Below are 22,093 nucleotides of genomic sequence, written 5' to 3' on the forward strand. Positions count from 1 at the left end.
GCACAGTTAGCATTTGTGGTTACAAGTCAGGTAAATCTCAGTGAAGAAATGTTCCTGCAATGATTTCTGTGTCCCGCAACAGACCATTTTCCACATCAGAGGTTTTGGTTTGTTACTGTAGGAAACTTATATGTGTTAGTGATGAAAATAATCATGACTCTGTTTCATTAAGTGTCATAGAAATACAATGAGTATTCATGAGCAAAACCAATACCTTTAAATGATGCAGCTGGAACTATTAATATTGGCTTAGTTTCATTTAGGTGCAACTGTGTATCTTGTGTCTTAACAAGTCAAAATGTCTATGGTAAAAAAAGGTTTATAATATGCAGTATTGGAACCGATAGATATACTGCAGTGACTCTCCATATTCTATTATATATCATAATCTTTGTATTACCATAGTTTCAAAATACACTGAAAAGATTTTCTTTGTTTCTTAATTATTTCTAAAGTGTGTAGTGACAGCAAATAGGTGTAAGAGTATGTATCAATTATCCACAGGAAGATGCAGAATGGACTGATAGATCAGCTCAATAAGGGCATGTCTGAAACTGCTAGCACTGTCAAAATAAAACAGTCACATGTATTTAATCTACCTGAGGATGTTCCTTCATCCATGTATGGAATTCCATGAGGATGTGATGGCCAAGGGTGTGGCCTCGACCTTTCTGTTTGCCTGGACAGCCCTCCAAGATTGTTAGTATGGCCTCCAGGGGCTCAGGGAGCTTTGAAAATCCCTGGAGGGCTGCCAAATGTAGCTGTGGGGGGCAGAGGGAGGAGGGAGTTTAGAGAACGCTTACTTAAATGTAACAAAAGAAGAGTTACTGTGTAAAATATGAAAGCTTTGTTTTACTTTTCATTTTGTTTTTGAGGTAGATAAAGTATTACGGAACAATTTTGAATGCTCTAACATCAAATTTTGATTATTTCTAAGTAGGATTAAGATTAAGCACTTGGCAATTTTGGTGCATTTTTGTAACTCATTTCACAATAGCCGGCCATGACAAACAGCACACTTCCCGCTCCCTGCAGGCACTGGATTCTGACACATTTTGGATCCCAGCTTAAGAATGCAAACTCTGGCATTAGAAACTTCCTACACAAGAAAATAATATCTGTGTGAGAATGCCTTTGCGCAGTGTCTTAATTTGCAAAACAGATGTCATCCACTCAATATCCTCCTCACACAGATCTCAAGTTCATTCAGTGCAGCACAAATTCCTTCCTTCCTACTGACAGACACTCTGGTTTCCTCATTAACAGACACACACACGCACAGTTACACACACTAGTGAGACTCATTTAAACATGCCGGTATCCAGGCTCCCTCTCTCTCTCTCTCTCTCTCTCTTGTGTTCCTTCCTGTGCAAGTGCTTCTAGCAGATACACAAAGACTCAATCTCTCTATCTTTGTGCACACACACATACAACATTGCATGTGAGGAACTGACACATGCTGTGAAAGCGACTCTCACCGTCTTCAGATCTTTCCGGTTCCATAGCTCGAAGAGTTCGTCTCTCAGCGCGGCAGGGTCAAGACCTGGGGGATCACACATGCATACATGAGGTGGGGTTTCACTCTGACCTTTGGACTCTATCAACCTGTCAAGAAATCAAACCTTTGTGCTTGTTAGTGCTTTAGTTTTCTGCACTTTTAGACAGATTCCCTTGTATCCCATTCACTCTTTCTATTTCAGTGACCCCTTAAAGGCTCCTGGTTTGGTTAATATTGAAAAAAAAAAAGGTTTAACAATATGCAAACCCCCTAGTTTGCAACTGTGATGGTGAATTGTGACTAAGAAAAAAAAAATACACAAAAGGGCTTTTTTAAAAATTTTTTTATGACAACCAACTGCATTTTTTCTCCAATATAAATAATTTATGTTCTCGTACCGAATGAGAGGACATCGATTATGTACTGAAAGAAAAACTAGTTATCAGTTCTTCCACAGTGACCAGGCTTTAATGATGAGGTATGTGGATCATTGTAAACATAACTTTGATGTTTTTTATGTTGTAAAAAGAACATTGTTGATTTACCCTTGTTCTTAATGATGTGCCTGGCTAATAATACGTGCAAGTTGATGCAAAATCATCATAAAATGCCTTTTATTGGTGTCCAACCTAAATCTTAGCTGGTAAGTAATGAGATATACTGAAAATGTTGTTTGTTAAAACAGGCATAGCTGAGGAGCCATAACGTCAAATATTATTTCTTTAACAGGCATAGCAGAGCAGCCATAACATCGGATTAACAGCTGAGGCTGGTTGGATAGCAGAGGAACCCGGCATTAGCTCTGCATTCCAATTGAATCTGCAGCCAAAATACTCTAAAGATGACTGAGGGTACATTTTTGGAAGGCCACAGTAGGTGACATGGCCAGGAAACAAGGGGAGATGCATGTGTGCTTTTTGTTTTGTGTCTACCTGCCTGTGCATATATTGCACTGAGCCTTCACCAAAGCTACTGCTTCTTTCTCTGCTGTTCAGGCTGTGTGGGCTCCAGCGTACCTGCCCCCCTGCCTCCCTTCCTCCCTCCTTCCCAGGGCTAGTTTTCCTGTTCTCCTCTCCCTCCCTACAGCAGCCTCTCTCGATTTTGTCTCGGATTTCCCCAGGAAAGGGCTATGTGGTGGTCATGGTGTAAAAAATACAGCCTTCCTGACGCATAGTCTGGGAAAGCAGACCAAAAGGCCTCTCCCTCTATGTGTTGGCCTCTTTCCTTTATTGTATCTCTCCCTGCTTGACACTGTCCTACAGGGTCCCTCTCAAGCACTGACTTTTCTTCTCTCAGAATTTCTCTCTATGCTACACATGTGCACTTCAGCTTGTTTCTTCAGTCACTGACTGAACTGATCTGTAAATCCTTGACAACTTCTACCAAACTCCCTCATTCTTTAGAACCACATTTTAAGAAGTTAAAGTCATGTCAATCTGAATATTTTTGCCACTTTTTTTAAAATAAATATAGTACATCTTATGTAGGACTGAGCAATATGGACAAAAAATAAATACAAGTATATTTTGCCAAACAGTGATATATATATCTCCATAATTCTTTCTGAAGTGGGTAAAATATTAGTTTTAAGACAACATCATACATGCAACAAACACCTTGCATACCTTCAAAGTAAAATTAACTGACCAAACACTTACAGTGTTGAAAACATTCTAAGAATTACAGTAAACAGTCTTATATACAGTCGTAGGCCTACCAACATTTATGCAACAAACAACCCATGATGCAGCTCTCTGTGAAACACTTATTGACACTGGTACTCAGACAATTTGAATGAATTTGTGTCTATGAAAGGAGGAGTGAGAAAAGCAAAACACTGAAATGAGTCTCATGCCAGCAGCAATTTGTACTCAGTATGTGAAATATAGTTATGTACTTCATTCCAATGAAATTCAATACATCAATTATATCTTATGCATCACCCAGCCCCAACTCTATGCTGCCTGCAATTATAATGCTCCTAAGGCAGTAAGGGGTATCCGTAAATTCCCGTTTGACACATTATGTAAATTCTCATTATCTCATCTTTATTTCTGGAGAAAAAACATTATTTTGCAGCTCTGAATGAAACACATTGACTAATTTTGTAGTTAACTGTGAAAAATGCTGCAGCAGATGTAACTGAGTTTTCATTTAAACATCTGAATAGCTGCTTTCTTTTGGTACCTTTTTGGACCATTAAAGCACACACAAACACAACTAGCACAGACCCACAAACAAAAACAGGAGAAGTGAGGAATGTAGAGCATATAGCCTTACCATTTTTATAGTTATGGCTGATGGGTAAATGACTGTGCTGGAGGCTCCCCTTTCATTACAACATAAAGACCCTCATCAGCAGATACAAATAGGGACGCATATACAGTAATGCACGCTTTCACCCACAGAAGGTCATTTTTCTTTATTAGCCTGAAACATGATAATGTGAAATACAAGTAAAATCCTACATTTCACTAAGTGGAGTTTAAAGTAATCTGACACTGACCCAACCTCCCCTGCTTACAAAACAATAAAAGTCACACTTTAATTTCAGTAAAGTTAGACAGAGATTAAACATGCAGGCAGATCTAACAGCCTGTTGCCAGGCAGCTGCCAAAATAAAGGAAACACAAAGATCAAGTGTCTAAATAGGGCATTTGGTGTCACTACAGCCACCAGAACAGCTTCAGTGTGACTTGGCAGAGATTCTGCATGTGGCTCAACTCCACTGGAAAAATGCCACAACATTCCTCTACAAGTACTTCTCTTCTTTTGTATTTTGTTGTAGGTGCTGGAAAAAAGCTTTTATCAGGTGTCATTACAGAAATCTGAAGAGGAGGGTAACTGGCATTTGTTGAATTTGATGCTTCTAAAAGCAGAGAGTGCATGTTAATTGCCACTTTAGATTTGACAGAAAAATGTTAAGTGTACATACCAATGTGAACTGAATATATGTTAATGTCAATATTATGTGTGAACTGAAACTTGAGAAAGAAATGTGTGTTGAAAAACTGTGATACTCACCCACAGCCTCTGGAGATGCATGGGTCATTTCTCTGCACTGGAAGGTACTGCTATCACTAAAAAAGAAAAAAAAAAGAACAAACCAACACAGTGCAATAAATAGAGGGTCTAAATCAGAATTAGGTCAATATATTCATGTACAATATTAATGTAGCAGCAAAGCATGAATGAAAGGCTAACACAGTGTTTTTCAACCTTGGGGTCGGGACCCCACGTGGGGTTGCCTGAAATTCAAATGGGTCGCCTGAAATTTCTAATAATTGAAAAAAAATAAAACTTAAAAAAACGTACTAATAAAAAATATATGGTGAGTTGAAATAGACAATCACAATACATAAAAGACATGACAAACTCTGAAGCTGAAACTGAAGCACTGTGGTACTGTTTATCTTTCAAATGTTCATTGTGGTCGGTTTCAGATGCTGCAGCTCTTTCGTAATTCATAGATTGAGTTATTGTCAGCCTTGTAAATCCAAGCTGGACTGACTGTACATATCCTGACCAAGGAAAATCAAATTCTCACTTTGTGCAGTAATCTACACCTGGCTTTACTGCCTCCGTCCATAATAATATACATTATACAGATTAAATATCGTCTAAAATTAACGTTTATTTGCAACATAGTATAGTAAACTATTACATGATCAAAAACAAATTAATTTTACAAAAAAAAAAAAAAAATATATATATATATATATATATATATATACATACATATACATATACATATATATATATATATATATATATATATATATATATATATATATATATATGTGGGGTCGCCAGAAATTTGTACCGTTAAAATGGGATCACGAGCCAAAATAAGGCTGGGAACCACTGGGCTAACACCTTCAATACAGTATTTAAGCTGATGTGTTTATTTTTATGTTAGGGTAACACTTTGCACTGTTCTGTATGATGTCTCTGTCCCAAAAGGCAAAATTCAGTTAAATTCCAAATGAACAATAAAAGGGAAATAATATGTAGGAATATGTAAACCATCTTTATCTTCCTGAAAACACTTCAGTGCCTAATGATAATGACATTTTTTTTTTCTGACATTACTGCACATACACACACAGAAACCTGTGGGAACAGCAGCCTGAGATGGGGCAACATGCCAGCTGGCTATGAGGTGTGATTTCAGGCTGAGGATGTTTTTTTAGGCCTGAGGTCTGGTTCTTTCTCTGTCTTTGAATGTCTGCAGGCTGTAGAGGCGGGTTTTGGCATTGGGTACTGTCCTGGCAGCTTGAATCCCTTTCCGGGAGATTGTCAATGAGAAGAAATGATGCAGCACCTGCAGCCAAGTCTTTTAACTGTCCTCTATCTCCACCAAGCGGCCATAAAGTGCACCAACCGCCTTGTGTGTTTTATACTGTCATAAAATATTAGCTTGTCTGACAGACAAATCAACTACAAACTTTACATACACCCAAGAGTGCTTATTAAATCTTTGTTTTAGTGCCTCTAATGCCAGTCTCATAAAGTCATGAAGTCGTTTGTAGTTGCTGTTACTTCTTTTTCGCAACTCACTTTAAGCTAGCACAAAGTTTAGCGTTAGGCTGTAATGGTACCATCAAGGAGACGCCCGACTTTCTCAGGATATTAACAAGCATGGGTTAATTGTAGTAAAACACTATCATGCTATTTTATCAGTGCAAATCAACTCACCAGTTGTTACTTTCGTATCAGTTAGCTTGACTAGGAGCCACTTCCTGTCCAGGTAGTTTTGGTTTATCTTAGCATTTTGTGCCCTACGTAATATCTTGCAGGCAACAGTCACGCTTATGTTTACATTGAGCCACCATCATTTGTTAAAATTATGAGACTGTAACTCAGAAATGGAGGCAAAATACTATATATAACATAACAGTCTACATCAGTGTTTAGCATTCAGTTCATATATTAGAGTAAGAGTGGCACTTACACAAAGAGTTTCTTTTACCTGCGATACCAAATGTAGGCAAAAAAGTTATATTTAAAAAAAAAAACACATCATTGTTTCTTTTTTGGTTTTGATTGGCGGCCGGCACCCAACTTAACATGTGCATTACCGCCACCTACCGGACTGGAGTGTGGTACAGTAGATTAGCAGGTTATAAATGAATAGCAAACAAATTATTAATAATGATAACAAAATAAATGAATTTATATATATTTATATTTGTATTTATTTATAACCTAATTATTTCACTAGCCACTGCCCTTCTGGCATCTCCCAGTAGGTTACCTATATTGTGAAACTCAGTTTTGTTTTTTGAAGAAATGACTTCAGTTTGTGCCTCTTCTCATAGAATTATTAATATTAGTTTCCTTTTCTATGTCTACCTTGTTGTCAAAGTGAGTAAAAGGACCATAATTTTCCATTTTTGGTGCTAATATGACATGGGGGAAGGGTAAACAATATTCTCATAAGAACTTTCCCGCACCATGAGTATGAAGGTGTGTGTGTGTGTGTGTGCGTGCGTGCGTGCGTGCGTGTGTGTGTGACCTACTGTACTCACACCGAAGTAGAACTGATATTTCCCGTGCTGTGGGGGGCAGGGTATTCCTGCAAGGACATTGGTAGCACATGCAAAATAATCACTGATAGGTTTCAATATCAAGGGGTCATTTATGTATTCAACAAATAAACAATGCCTCAGTGCCTGACACAAAAACTTGGTCAACAAGTAACATGTAAATCATTTTCTGGAGGCCAATATCCTTGGGGTCAGATTGACCCCAAGGGTAAAATGTGTTAGTCATATTTGAGGATAATAGGAGGGTTAATTCAGTTTACAAATTGCACTTATTAATTCTAAAGGGAATTCTCTACAATATAGTCTGTTATATTTCTGTTTGGATTTGAAAGCTAAAGCAAGGCAGGTTTATTTATATAGCACAATTCTCATATAAAACAACTGAAAGTGCTTCACATTAAACATTACAGCAGAGTGCGAAAGAAAGAGTAAGAGCAGGTAAAATGCAAAAAATAAAAGCTACAGTGCAGTACAGGAAATAAGCAATTATTTGTTTTTGGGGAAAGGTAGCGGCTAATAGAAACGATTTCAGTCTTGATTTAAAGGAGCTGAGATTTCAGCAGACCTACAGTTTTTAGGGAGTTTGTTCCAAATAAGAGGCGTATAAAAATGAATGCTGCCTTTTCATGTTTAGCTATGGTTCTGGAAACAGAAAGCAGACCTGTCCCAGATGTCCTAAGGGCTCTGGATGGTTCATGGTGCATCAGAACATCAGAAATGTATTTTGGCCCCAATCCATTCAAGGCTTTATGCCATGGGATGAATCTGCAAGGTATACAAATTACACTGACGATATTAACATTCAAGGCTGTCAAACTCATTTTAGTGCAAGGACCACATACAGTTCAATTTGATCTCAAGTTGATTGGACAAGTAATACCATAACAACCTATAGATAATGACGACTCAAAAATTTTCTCTCTTTTTTTTGGTTTTGGTGTGAAAAAAGCTAAATCACATGACAAAAATGTCTACATTTGCAAATTAAAATGGGAATAACATGAACAAATATGAACAACCTGAAATGTCTTAAGAGATGTGAGCGCAATTTTAACAATATTATGCCTGTTACTAAATGTTTTGTGCCCTTGTAGATTCACTGCAATCTGTAAATTGTAATGCACATGTTGATGTAAAATATTATTAAAATTACTCCTTTTCTTGCACTAAAACACAGAAAAATGTTGAGTTGTAATTTAGAGATTATTATGCTATTGTTTTACTGGTCCTGCCCTCTTGAGATATGTATGTGGCACCTGAACTACCATGACTGGTCTAGAATGTTGTAGACGAGCAGATATCTGACATGGTCACATGGTCAAAGTTTTGTACCACGTGGTTATGGCGTGACCTCTTAAAAAGACCCAGCCGGGTTACTTGGAATAACTAACTCATTGGCTGATGTTGTTGTAGCTAATGATTCTATTTACGGGACCAAGACACCCCTTCGAGGTCCATCGTATCCTCTAGTCGGTTGTGGAGACTTTTCAGACTGACATTTAAATCAGACAGAACTCGGACACTTATCTGACCACCAGAGCAACACTGTGTCCAGTTTTTCAGCGCAGCTAGCGTTAGCTAGCGGGTGCCAGACCAGGAGCTAGCCAGCTAGTTGCCCCGCAGTATGGAGTGGATGGGAAACGGAGCCTCTGTTCGCCCCAGTGAAGAATCTAACCAGGCTTCAACGGCCAGGGGCAGCGCTCATTCCCAGCAGCAGGTAACCAGCTCATGCTAGCCACTACACATGGCCCAACAACGGTTTTATAAACATGCTAACTAGCTAAGCCTTCTTGGAGATCACTCAAGTGAGTTCATGCGAAGTTATGTAGACTGGTATTTAGTAGCGTGTTGGTTTCATGCTGTACTCACTCGTCTACTATTCCAACTTCACCTGTCCTGTAATTATATTTGGGTCGTTTTTTTATAGAGTAACTGCGGTGAAGAAGACACCTTAATCTCTTGGTCTGAGCTACTGTTACTGTACGATGGAACAGTGTCCAGGCTTTATGTTTACGAGGAGTGACTCAACCCTATGCTAATCCAGAGTCCACTTTAACATAATAAGGGCATAAGACAGACCGATACATTTTAAACTGCCATAACAGAGTCAGGACATTGCTGAAATCAGCGTTGGAAACAGATAATCTGCATGCGGGATGGTGGATGAGGTCAGAGGCTAGAACCGGGCATGAAACAGCAGCACACTTTCCCATTCCCTCAGGTCCTTGATATTCTAAGCCACTGACAGCTGTGTGTGATGGCTCCTGATGACTGGAAACTACATTAAGATATGCTTGTCCAACAGAGAGCCATCAATAAGAGTTACAAATATTTCTTATTTTTAGCCCTCTACCCATTTTCAGATAGCTGCACTGATGTGGTTCATAAAGCTTAGAGGCCAATTTTAGCTTACATCAAGATGGTGAGTCAGACTGACTGCAGTTTTAACTGCGTGTGGTGGTCATCCACACAACAGATTACAGTACTCTGCTTATAAAACCCGTTAAACAGCACGAATGTTGTCTGAAGAAAATCTATATGTAGACTATACAGTTGGATTGTGTTTCTGAAGAAAAGGCAAGTCTGAGTTATTGAATCACACTGCTGTGAAGGGAGATACTACTGTATGAGTTACCGATGACAAGGAGGTTTGTTTATATGTTTATATGTTTATATTTTCATGTCACTGTTGGTTTGCTACTCTGTACTGCACAGATTTTCATGAGACCTTTTGTGGGAATGAAAGAGTATAGGCCAACAGTGAACAAATCAAACCTTAAAGTATAAAAGAGGCAGATGATGGATCATTTTGTACTGTCTTTAATATTATGAGATCCATGATATTGAGGAAGGAAAAGATACATGGACTATTTGGTTTGGGAGAGGTCTACACTGTCCAAATAATCTTCTGGTTTAGTTTAGGGGTGATTTACATGATTTGGGCCAAGTCTCTGACACTCACGACATTACATGGACAACCCCTCCCACCCCCTGCACCACACTGTAGAGGCCCTGAGTTGCTCCTTTAGCACCAGACTGTTAAATCCCCTGTGCAAGAAGGAGCAATTCAGGTCATTCCTCCCCACAGCCATCAGACTATATAGGTAACAGTTCCCAGTGACCACCCCCCACCCCCCATATCACACCATGTAAATGTGCAGCCAAGATGATGATGATGATGATGATGATGATGATGATGTAAAAATGTAAATAATTAATTTTAATTCAAATGATTTTATGTAAATTTCAAATTTCTTATTTTTCTCTATATTTTTCATTTTCACTTGTGGTTTTTCTACTTGTTTTTCACTCTGCTATTGCTTGTTGTATGTTGCAGCTGTTAACTGAAATTTCCCCATGGTGGAATAAATAAAGTCTTATCTTATTATAGAGTGAGATTTTTTACTGATTGTAACTCTGATGTGACTGAGAGATGGCCATATCTATTAAAAAATACTGGAACATAGAACATCACCTCTCTGACTAGGAAGGAGTGGGAGCTTGAGGAGGAGGTTGAGTGTTATGGGCTAGTTATAGTTGGTCTCACCTTGAGTTATAGTGTCGGGTCTGGAACCCAAGTCCTTAAGAGGGCTTGGACTCTCTCCTTCGCCTGAGTTTCCCCAGGTGAGAGGCAGAGGCCAGGGGTGGGCTTTTTGATTGTGCCCAGGCTCTCTGCCTCCATGTTGGAGTTTACCCCAGTGGACGAAAGGGTTGCTTCCCTGCATCTTTGGGTCAAGGAATGGGTTCTAACTGTTGTCAGTGCGTATGCACCAAACAACAGCTCAGATTACCTGCCCTTTGCGGAGTCCTTGGGACAGGTGCTGGAAAGCACCCCGAAAGAGGCCTCCATTGTCCTACTGGTGGACTTCAACACTCATGTGGTTAACAACAGCATGACCTGGTGGGGTGTGGTGGGGAGGAACGGTCTGCCTGATCTGAACCCAAGTGGTGTTCAGTTATTGGACTTCTGTGTGAGTCGCACTTTTGCAGTTTGGCCATAACTAACATCATATTCGAACATAAGGATGCCCATCAGTCCACTTGGTGCACCGTTTGATGATTGACTTGGTGGTGGTGGTGGAGCCCTAGGGGTTGATGAGATCAGCCCTAGGTACCTCAAGGCTCTGGATTTTGTCAGGCTGTCTTGGCTGAAATGCCTCTGCAACATTACGTAGACATCGGGGGCGGTGCCTTTGGAATGGCAAACCGGGGTGGTGGCCCCCATCTTTAAGAAGGGGGACCAGTGGGTGTGTTCCAAGTATAGGGGGATCACACTCCTCAGCCTCCTTGGTAAGGTCTACACCAGGGTACTGGAGAAGAGGCTACGGTTGATAGTTGAACCTCAGATCAAGGAGGAGCAATGCGGTTTTCATCCCAGATGTGGAACTGTGGACCAGCTCTTTACCCTTGCTAAGGTGCTGGAGGAGGCACTGGAGTTGGCCCGTCCAGTCCACATTTGTTTTGTGGATTAGGAGAAGGTTTATGACCATGTCCCCAGGGGCATCCTGTGGGGGGTGCTCCAGGAGTACGGGGTGGATGGCCCCTTGCTACCAGCCATTCAGTCCCTGTTCCGTAGGAGTGCAAGCTTGGTCTGAGTGGCCGGTAAGAAGTTTGACCTGTTCCCGGTGAGGGTTGGACTCTACCAGGGCTGCCCTTCGTCACCAGTTCAGTTCATAACTTTTATGGACAGAATTTCTAGGCACAGCTGGGTGGTTGAGGGGGTCAAGTTCGGTGGTGGGAGGATCTCGTCTCTGCTTTTTGTGGATGATGTGGTCCTCTTAGCTTCATCAACCAGCGACCTCCAGCTCTCGCTGGGGCAGTTCACAGCCAAGTGTGAAGTGGCTGGGATGAAGATCAGCGCCTCCAAGTCTCATGTCCATCCGGGAGGAGACCTCGGGGCCGACCCAGGACACACTGGAGGGATTATATCTCTCAGTTGGCCTGAGAACGCCTCGGGATTCCCCCAGAAGAGCTGGTGGAAGTGGCTGGGCAGAGGGCTGTCTGGGCTTCTCTGCTGAGGCTGCTGCCCCGGTGACCCATACCTGGATAAGCTGATGAAGACTGTATGGTACTGGCCTTAAATAATGTTCTACCATATAACAAATAATTATGTGTTTGTGAAGGACTCTGATGGTCTTACACACAACACTGAGTGTGGTTCAATACCTCTGGGATGAAACACTGACTGTGATCAAGGACTTCATCGCCTCATATCAGTATTTGATATGACTCTATGAGAGCTTGGATACTTTGGCAGCATTTGGTTTAGGCTATCTTGGTCCAGTAAAAATTTTAATATCTTCACTTTAACTCTCTACTCTTCATTGTCACTATTTTATTATTATATAGTTTTATTATGTGGAGAAAGTGAAAGTAGCAAATTAATTTCTTAAGTGTACAAACTACTGAACCAGATATGGGTAACATTACATTGCACTAATGCTGAATACAATGTTTTTATTTGTTGCATAGAACAATTTGAGTTCTGTTCAATTTCTTATGTATCTCAATGTCTTCTCCTTTCTGTTTAACTTGCAGCACTCCCCATCATCACATATTTGCGACAGTGCCATTATGACATCTCTATATCAGAGCCAGCAGCGCTGTGTGAAAGCCTCAATCAGCTCCAGCTGGAGCCTGGCCGAGGCCCAGGACCAGCTGTGTTCTCTAGGGGTTCACAGCTCTGAGTCTCTGGAACAGGAACGTGCTCGGACTATGGTCTGTCCCACAGAACTCACACACACTGAGCAGGAGTGGCGACGTAAGGAGAGCATGCTGGGAGGTCAGGAACCCAGCCGCAGCCCTGTGCTCGGAGCTGTTGGAAGTTGGGATGTTTTTGATAAGGTTATACTGAAAACACATTGACTGCTTTGGTGTTTAGCTTTACTTTTGACATTGAAATTTATGCAACTCTGACTTGAAACTGTATTTGTAACAAATTAAGACAGGGAATAACATTTTTGGTGAATTCAATAAACAGCTTGTTGTACTTTGTATCTCTACTCATCATTAACATTGACTTACTGCCTGATTTTTTTTTCCTTTTTTTCTAGAGTATCATCAATGTCCAAAGTCAACCTGTAGATATGGACCAAGACAAATGCAAGACATTTCTCCAAAAGTATGAACAAGAGCTTAGGCATTTTGGTAAGATATACACTGAATTAGACATGAATGAAATGAGACCTAAATGTCGAATAGTCAATATGTCTTACTTACAAAAAAAAAAAAGTCTTTCTGTATTTTAACAGTTTCATTATATTGGTCAAAAAATGCAGTAGTGTCATCATTCATCTAGCTCATTGTATGACTTTAACTATGGTGAAAGAAGTTTGGTCATCCTGTCATCTACAGCAAAATTTGAATTCCAAGTAGTGTTATATCCACATTTTAAGTACTTTGCATGCATGTTTCTTTAGTAATCACAGTGAGTGATTTTTTTCGTGCAACTGTGTTTTTGTAACAACAAGCAAATTTTTAACCAAAGAGCAAAAGAGAGAAATTGTATAAATGCAAGATTCATGTTTACAAGTTTATTATCTTTGTAAAAATCCATCAAGTTTCTCAAAGGTGGGAATCTGACTTAAAACAACCAGAGATTAAGATGCTTTGAGTGAGCTAGTTTAGAGTTATGTGAATAGTACTGTGTTTTGTTTGGTTTGGTTTTTAAATAATACATTCTGATTTAAAAATTATGTTTTATACGGCAATACAAGAGAAAATTTCACTCTGTAAGTGGTTGGTATTTCTAATGAACACAGTATACATAAAACAAATCAGCATCAAATAGTGCCCATCTACTAAAGTCAAAATGATCTGTCATATGATGCTTGTTTCCAGTATACATATAAAATGAACTGACTGTTGTGTAGAATAATGTGTAAGAGATGAAGATCCTTGTTGAAAAACTAACTTTATTTTTTTTTAAATTGACTTTTAATTGTTGTTTTTGAGAAAAACATAATACAAATAGTAATAGAACAAACAGCAAGGGGAGAATCCAACATTCAAGTAACAGAAAAACTAACTTTTATAACAAATAACAAGTAAATTATTTTCTCTGGCATTAATTGTATGACTAAAGAAAGCATAATCCTCTATTACAGGAACTTTTCAATTAACTGATGTGCTTTGGTTTGTTTCCATTAGGTATGTTGCGGAGATGGGATGACAGTCAGCGGTTCCTATCAGACAGACCTCAGCTCATCTGTGAGGAAACGGCAAACTACTTAATTGTGTGGTGTAGCAGACTACAGCAAGAAGGGGTAATTTACTTTAATGATTAGGATGAGTTTTAAGTGTTTACAGTTGTATTTGTATTTAGAATTCATTAGCAGCATTTTCACCAATTAACCAACCCAACAGTAACTTAAAGAATGCATATAGTCTGTTTGGTTATACTCTTCCATTCAGTAATTTGGAATGTTCGTGTTTCCATCAAAGCCCATTCACGACGTCTTATTACATCTACTTGTAATTACAGTGAGGCTACTTCATTTATTTGAACTTGTCCAACAAGTAATACAGTGTAAACATATTACAGGTTAGCCAAGCATGGGCATCTGCAGATACTATAAACAAGTTTACATCTTTATAGTGTTTGTAAGACTTCGTCAGCAATCGTGTTCATAGTTGTGGGAGAAAAAACAGGAAATACTGTTGGTATTATTACCCGACACACACATGCAATTTTTATCATAAGGTTTCAGTTCAATTAAGTTTTATTTGTGTAGGGCCCATCACAACATTATCTCATAAATTCAGCTCGAAGCTTCAAAAGTTCTATTTGTAGAGCATCATCCCAGCAACAAGCCCAAGGTGACAATGGGGAGGAAAAACTTTTACCAAATTAAAAACCTCATGAAGGACTGGACCCCAGATAGGTAGCCATCTGTCTGTGTTTTTTTTTTTTTACCATGTGTGAAGGCTGAGTATTGTTAAAGCTGCATATGATTTTCATCACCAATTTTTCATTAAATCTGTAAAACCCGAGTCACAGCCGAAGTATCAGGAATCCGTAAGTCTTTCCATGATTATGCACCTGAATCTCTTCCCTCATGGTGAACAATTTCAAAGTGTACTCCACCGTAAACCATCCATTCGTTTACAAATAGACCTGGTAAGTCACTCTGGCATTTTTGGAAATTTGTCGTGACATGTACTGTGGCAAGCAGAGTTCAATGCAGCCACAGTAGCAGCAACAACAAACATAGATCAAGTGAAAGCAGGTGTGTGGAACTCCGCTTCCTACAATGCACATTGTAACAAATTTCCAAAAATGCCGGAGTGACCTACCGGCTCCTTTTGCAAACACAGAGTGTTTATGGTGGAGTACACTTTGAAATTGTTCACCATGAGGGAATAGATTCAGGTGTGTAATCATGGAAGGACTTACAGATGCGGGATACTTGGGCTATGACTCAGGTTTTACAGATTTGATGAAAAATTGGGGACGAAAGTCCTACGCCACTTTAAGTTTTCAGTAACTGACTGACAACAGTGGTTCTTCAATATACTTTCTTCCAAGTTTCCATGTTGACTAAAAACAATATTACACATTGCAACAATGATGCTTAGTATTATATTTCAGGACTTTGGCATTTTTATAAATTCAAAGCAAATTCATAATATAGAAAATTCAATTATTATTATTATTTAAAAAAAAAAATCATGACTTTAAGTTGCCATCCACATATCATGTATCATGAATATGTAAATGAAAATGTTGATGATTATGCCTTGTTGTGTGGACATGTGAGATCATATGACACAACATTTTTTTGTAGTTTTTGATAGTATCAAGGGTTATCAGTCAGTGCAATAACTGTTGAAATTCACAACTCAGCCCAAGTGTTGCTTCACTTGGAGACTAACAACCAGCAGTAGGTAGTTTTAGTTTTCTAGGCGGGGATTAGGCACTCAGTCTTTTTGAGCATGTGGGTCTTGTTTTCACTTTTTATTTATTTGTTTATTTATTTTAATTTGGAGTCATGCTCGTAGTTACAGTTGTGTTATCGGATGTCTCTGTATACCTGTAATCTACTTTAGTGAGATACCTCCATCTATTCTTTACAAATGCAATGCAGAAGTATTAAATGATAGATCATGTATCTTCGTATATAGCACTAAAAACACTATGTACTGTATATATTGTTTATACAATATGTAAATTAATATGTAGTTACAAGCAAGTTTTGTTACAGATAGGTTCTGGGGTTAGATGTATAGAATAGAATTTATCATCCAGCTTGACCAGGAAAATTATCTTTAGTATTACCAGTATAGAATGAGCAATAATTACAGCATGAAAAATCAAATTCTTTTTAAAATAAAACCTTCTATGTGCATAACCAAATCAGATTTTTGTTTTTCTATTTTGCAGAAAGAAGCGCTGATGGAGCAGGTGGCTCACCAAGCTGTGGTCATGCAGTTCATCCTGGAAATGGCCTCAAACTCTCAGCAGGATCCTCGAGGCTGCTTCAGACAGTTCTTCCATAAAGCCAAAGTAAGACAAATGAATGTAACTATTCAACCTTCATATTGTTATTTGGAGGAGTCATATTCAAAAATGTCTTTTCAGGAGACATAGCTCCATCCTATAGTATATTTTTGTACTTTATAATAACACTTTATAATCCTACTCTGCAAGGAAAAGTGTCAAACCTAAAATTGGACACAGACATGTTTCCATAATTCTATCAAGGTCTTAATGTTATGGCACGCAGTGTTTACTGATATTGTTTTCTTTTTGTAGGAAGGACAGGACGTCTACTTAGAAGTCTTCCACACAGAGCTAGAGGCCTTCAAATACAGAGTGAAAGAATACGCAGTCAAGTGTAAAGGTGACTTACCAAACACTTTGGACACAAACTATAGACTTGACCCCAAAGAATCTGTGGACTCTTTACCTCAAGTAAGTTCTCTTCCTGCTCTTATAGAAAGTAAACGTTCCTCTTTTTTCTTGTTTTTTGGGAGTTAGAAATGTCAGAAATAAAGATTGTATAACTTAAAATGGTTATTTCTGTCATAACATGAAAAATGTGGGACCTGGTCTGTGGTAGCAGATCTACTCCATGAGCACTCTTAGTATTACTTCTACTGAAGAGGATTGCTGTACTGACCTGACATGGTGGTTAGATGGCACTAGTGAGTTATTAGGTTTACACCCACAGACTTACTGCAAGAATCGGGGTCATCTTTTCAGTGGGTCAGCAGGCATTGGGAGATGTATGTATGTGTGTGCTAATTGATTATTTTTTTTAACCAATAATGCTTTCCTATAGCATGTGCTTCTAGGTTCAACATATGCATTCAGAGAGTTTGTGCTCTTCTGCATCCCTCAGTTGTAGTAGCCACTGGTTATTTGCATTTCTGTTGCCTTTCCATCAGCTCAGTCTGGCCATTCTGACCCCTGGTATCAACAAGGCATTTTTGCAGAGAGAACTGCTTCTCACTGGATATTTTCTCTCTCTTTTCTATTTAATTTATTTTTTTAAAGATTGTCTGTAAATCCTAGAGGTGGTTGTGTATGAACATCCCAGTAGATCAGTTTCAAAAATACTCATATCAGCCCATTTGGCATCAACAACCAATGTTCACAGTCAGTCACTTTTGCATTATTGAGTAGTTGAATAGATGTACCATGAAATGTGACCTATGGTTTTTATATTGACTAATACTGTTTATTCACAGTGGAATAGAATTCCAAGATGAACATTTCTCCCCAATGACATTTTCAGCATCCAGGCTGAAGCTTGCAAGTAAAATGAGTTGGCACTGCTCTATATGTTAGTGTTGATTCACTGTGTGTATGTTGCTTATTATTTCCGTGAATTTTAATTAAATTACCGGTCACTATCTGGGCCTGCATTTCCTCTCCTAAATCCAGATAATATCACCATTTTGCTGTCAGTTATCGTCGTCATGTCAACAGCTTTAATGTGAGGCAGTTTCCTCAGATTATTTTGCATCGTTTTGCTTCCTGCTTACATGACTGGAGTGATGCCGTTTAGAGGAAGGATGAGTTGCATAATGTGACCAAATGGCTGCTCTGTGGAATGCCTCTTTCAGAACTGGCTGTTTATTGTAAAGTAGTTAACAAAACTCTAAGAGGTTTTCATCCAAGTGTTTTTAATATTCATACAAAGTACTAAATGCAACATTCAACAGGCTTTGCTAGTCAACTTGATCTTTGCTGTTTGAAAGCCTTTTGTATGAAGGGGAGGAATGAAGCCTCCTCCCCTCTGTTGGCCCCTGGTTTGATTTTCTGCCAAACAGCAACTCGGAGGAGGAGGTTTTTTTGTGTTTTCTCTACCAGAGAAAAATGGCAAAGCAGGAATGCACTCCAACGTCCAGATTGTGAAGCTAAGCTTAGCTTGCTTGGTTCTCTAATTTTCAGTTTTTGTGTAGTTCCTCAATCTCGTTATGGATTTTTTTTCCGATCACTAAATTTCATCTTTGGCCATGTTCCTGAAATGTAGAAGAGGCTAAGTGCTGTTACATAACCCTTGTAATCTTCCAACTAGGAGACAATAGGTTAATCCCCCAGAGTCCCTTTCTCTCTGCCTTATTTATTTACTTATTTTTATTTGTTAGTTTATGAATGTCAATTGTCACCTGTGAATGATTTGTCATCTGATCTTCTGCTGTGTGTCTGTCATCCTCCACCAGGTGGCAGAGTACCATATGAAGCGCTGCTTAGATGCTGGACTGTGGACAAGCACAGGGAGGTGGACAAAGGACGACAATACAGAAACCGATGAAATACGCATGATGGAGACCTCCTAGGAAATGTAGTCAGCCCTTGCTTTTTGTCCTTCTGCACCGTCACCCCATGTAGGAGCCAGCCTGAGTTCGACACCTTCGTTACACAGCAGGCCCTGCTGAGAAAATTCAATGCTGCTGAATTTCCAATTACAGCTGCATAAGACAACACTGAACAACATGTTTAGTATCATGTGTGTCCTGGTGCACTCAGCTTATCCTTTTCTATAAATGCATAATGCAGACTGCTGGTTGGTTGCTTATTTACACACCTTGACATTTGTCAAAGTTTGAAGCCTTCTTTACATAAAAGAACCAGCTGAGAAATGGCAGCATAGACCAGGAACAAATGAAAGTCAGATCAGCTGTGGCTGACATTGTCTTATCAGCTCTCTGTCGTGCTGTTCCGATGTCAGTGCAGTTAGTTCTCTTGCAGGTTGGTTCAGTGATGTTTCCTACCAGCTAAATGCATGTGTTGTGCCATGGCCCTGATTTTGCAGATCTTGGTATCCTTCCAGCCAGTTTGTTTTTTATCCTGCAGAGTAACATACACAAAATGTACTCACTTCCAAACGGTGAACAAAAATGATGTGGAAAATGAATCCAGACAACGCAAAGAATACTTGAACCAAAAAGGTACATTATATAAATTATGCAGTCATATGAGTGTGAGTTTTAGCTATTACTGAGCAGTCTACATAGAATATTGTATATTTGTAGTTTGCGTAATCTTTAGGTCAACGTTCAGAATGACCTGTGATATACCACCATAGTTGCTGAATAATTTGGCCTTGCTCATGATGAAAATATTTATAGATGGACACCTGTGAGCATGTGTGCTCAAAGCAGAGATACAATGTTAGCCTCATAAATAATCTTATGAGTGTTTCTGACTTAAACGTCATTAAAATGCCAGTCGTCTCTTTAATCATCTGTAGAACAGAGGACATTTTGTCAACCTGTTTGATAGTGTTGTGTCTGAATCTGTAATGTATAAAGCAGCAAAAGTGCTTCAGTTTGTGGATACTTAAGTTTGTGTGATCTTCAGCTTAGCAGGTGAGAGTAGTACAGTTTTGAAGTAACCCAGGACTTGGATCTGTGGATCAAAGTCTATCAATTTCCCTTCTTTGCACACTTTTTAATATGAAGATCAGAGCAAATATGTTCAAGAACAAAAATGGCAATAAGGGTTTTCTGAGAAGGTATTCCTTAGTGTTGTCTGGACAGGCTTAAAGAAAACATTATGTTTGTGGTAAATCCTGTGTGATCCTCCTTTATATTTGTCATTAACATGCATCTTTGACATTCAGATTTTATGTAGCTATTATAGACAAACTGAAATTGACCAAATACCAATAACATATGGTTAAAAATTAGATGCATTAGAATTTCCATTTAGGACACAACTGCCTAAGAAAACACGAAACAAGATGTTTAGTGTCATCTGTTTGGGTGCAGCAAATCCTTTATTCATGCAAATATACAATAGACTGCTAGTTGGTTGCTTTTGTCAATGGTGTGTGCTCTTTAATAAGCATGATGAAGCACATGGCTTTTGATGCAAGACAGCACAAAAATCTGTACATTTTCTGGAAACCTCTGACATTTTAAATTTTGTCAGTAAATTATACGTATCAGATGTGTAAATCGTCAGTGGCTTCACAGTTCAATTCATGTAGGAAGCAAAAGTAACCAGGTCTACTTTTTCAGTCATTACAAGCAGCCAGAAAAATCTAAACTCTTATTCAGAAAGTCCTTTTGAATAATCACACAGAAAGATTCATTGGTCTATATCATGATGTAGCTTTGAAACAAAACACTTGTGTCTCTAATACATTTTTAGGCCATATCTGTGTGTTGGACTCATGATAATGCAAGTTGTAAAGGGGGCACCATGTTATTTAGCTGCTTAAGCTTCCTTGGAATTTATTGAACAGATTAAAATGGCACAAATTCCAATCAGAGTAAATTACCTTAAATGCAGTCAACTGAGTACATGTCACGTTGAAGTTTTCATTTCATGTATTTTTTTTTTTTTTTTTTTTTTGCATTTTCTTTACCAGCTGACGTCCTTCCAGTTGCATGATAAACACCTGCTCTGTGCAGACTGTTGTCAGTAGTGATGGCTCAGCTGCTCCGTTCAGGGATCAACACCCAATTCGGAAATGGAAAGCACCAGTATGGAGGGCAGAGGTGAAAGGGCTGAGCTTTGCACCAAGACTTTGACTGTATATTTTTTTATGCAGAACGGAGCTCTCTGAATCTGAATGTGTCTTGCACTTTATATTTCTCTTTTAGAAACAGAACGTGATTTTAAAAAAGAAAAGGTTGAAGTGGAGCGTGTAGAACACTTGATTAATCTTCATTATACACCGTCATTTTACCTTCGTTGCTGTTTATGTTGTCCTTATTCATCCAGAAATGAACCAGGAATTTAATTTTTACAAGCAAGCCTTTGAATCGCTTGTTTTTTTGTGTGATATTTTATGGGTTTATCTTTTGTATTGTTTTTCCTGAATTTTGTTTTTTTTAAGAACACTGTGTTCAAAGGTGCTTTTGCCAGAATTTTCAGGCTTTAAGCTAACTGTCCCCTTGGTATTAGTATTCTCTATTTAACAAAATCAGTGTGAAAATCTGCTACACAATATGGTCAGTAATATTTTTACTGCAAACTGTGGAATTAAAAGTACCAGGTGACGCAAAGTACATGATTTGTGTTTGACTTTAAACTGCTGTGCAGACACATTGTTGCCTCAGTAGTGCACGTCATTATTATATTACAACTTTTAACAGGTATTCATGTGCTCCACGTAGCTCAGGGGCAGTTCACACTTTAATATTTTTGAGTATTATATACTTAAAATGTCAAGTCATGTTAAAGATGTTTCGTCTGCACCTATGCAAAGTAATTGTTGGGCTTAAACTGTTGTACTGAAGTTGTAGCAAGTTATTGAACTGTCTGTATACAAATAATCCCCCAAAACCCAGTGGCAGAATCAGAAACATGGAATTTGGCCTTTCTACCATTTCACTGTACAAAATATACTAAAGTGGACATAAATGCTTGTGTTTTAACTGCTTCAAAGGTGGAACTGGGAAGTAAGTTCATTAAAATCTGACTGTGTGACTGTTAATGTCGTCCAATGAAATCAACTGACAATCTAGCCATGTTATTCTGGTGTGTGTATGTGTATAATGTTCAGGACAGTTAAAGGTTGACTGAGGGGAACATCTGCTTTTTAACTATTCAAAAAATGCACACTATGCAAAAAAAAAAAAAAAA

The 22,093-nt window shown here is 38.7% G+C and overlaps 2 protein-coding genes across 2 annotated transcripts in view; one reads left to right on the forward strand and one right to left on the reverse strand.

The window, feature by feature from the left end:
* exd3 (exonuclease 3'-5' domain containing 3) overlaps positions 1-6,260 on the reverse strand; it is a 43,750-nt gene extending 37,490 nt beyond the window's left edge. Inside the window, exons 1-4 of the mRNA XM_030149638.1 lie at positions 6,197-6,260; positions 4,523-4,578; positions 1,479-1,543; positions 600-761 (exon numbers count right to left, since the gene is read on the reverse strand). Coding sequence (XP_030005498.1) covers positions 600-761; positions 1,479-1,543; positions 4,523-4,550 — 255 coding nt within the window. The 5' untranslated portion in view covers positions 4,551-4,578; positions 6,197-6,260. The remainder of the gene's footprint in view (positions 1-599; positions 762-1,478; positions 1,544-4,522; positions 4,579-6,196) is intronic.
* A 2,138-nt stretch (positions 6,261-8,398) lies between these two features.
* cdc37l1 (cell division cycle 37-like 1) lies at positions 8,399-21,959 on the forward strand. The gene is made up of 7 exons (XM_030148685.1): positions 8,399-8,764; positions 12,586-12,891; positions 13,101-13,194; positions 14,197-14,312; positions 16,430-16,552; positions 16,802-16,960; positions 18,718-21,959. The coding sequence occupies exons 1-7, from the start codon at positions 8,672-8,674 to the stop codon at positions 18,832-18,834; spliced, it is 1,008 nt and encodes a 335-aa protein (XP_030004545.1). The 5' UTR covers positions 8,399-8,671; the 3' UTR covers positions 18,835-21,959.
* Positions 21,960-22,093: the final 134 nt, after the last annotated feature.

This window comes from Sphaeramia orbicularis, chromosome 12 (genome assembly GCF_902148855.1).
Source record: "Sphaeramia orbicularis chromosome 12, fSphaOr1.1, whole genome shotgun sequence".
Taxonomy (NCBI): domain Eukaryota; kingdom Metazoa; phylum Chordata; class Actinopteri; order Kurtiformes; family Apogonidae; genus Sphaeramia; species Sphaeramia orbicularis.

Coding starts and splice junctions, on each gene's coding strand:
- cdc37l1 (XM_030148685.1), top strand. CDS start 8,672: ATGGAGTGGATGGGAAACGGAGCCTCTGTTCGCCCCAGTGAAGAATCT. Junction 13,195..14,196: donor ACAAGAGCTTAGGCATTTTG/GTAAGATATACA, acceptor TGTTTCCATTAG/GTATGTTGCGGAGATGGGAT. Junction 16,553..16,801: donor AGTTCTTCCATAAAGCCAAA/GTAAGACAAATG, acceptor TTCTTTTTGTAG/GAAGGACAGGACGTCTACTT.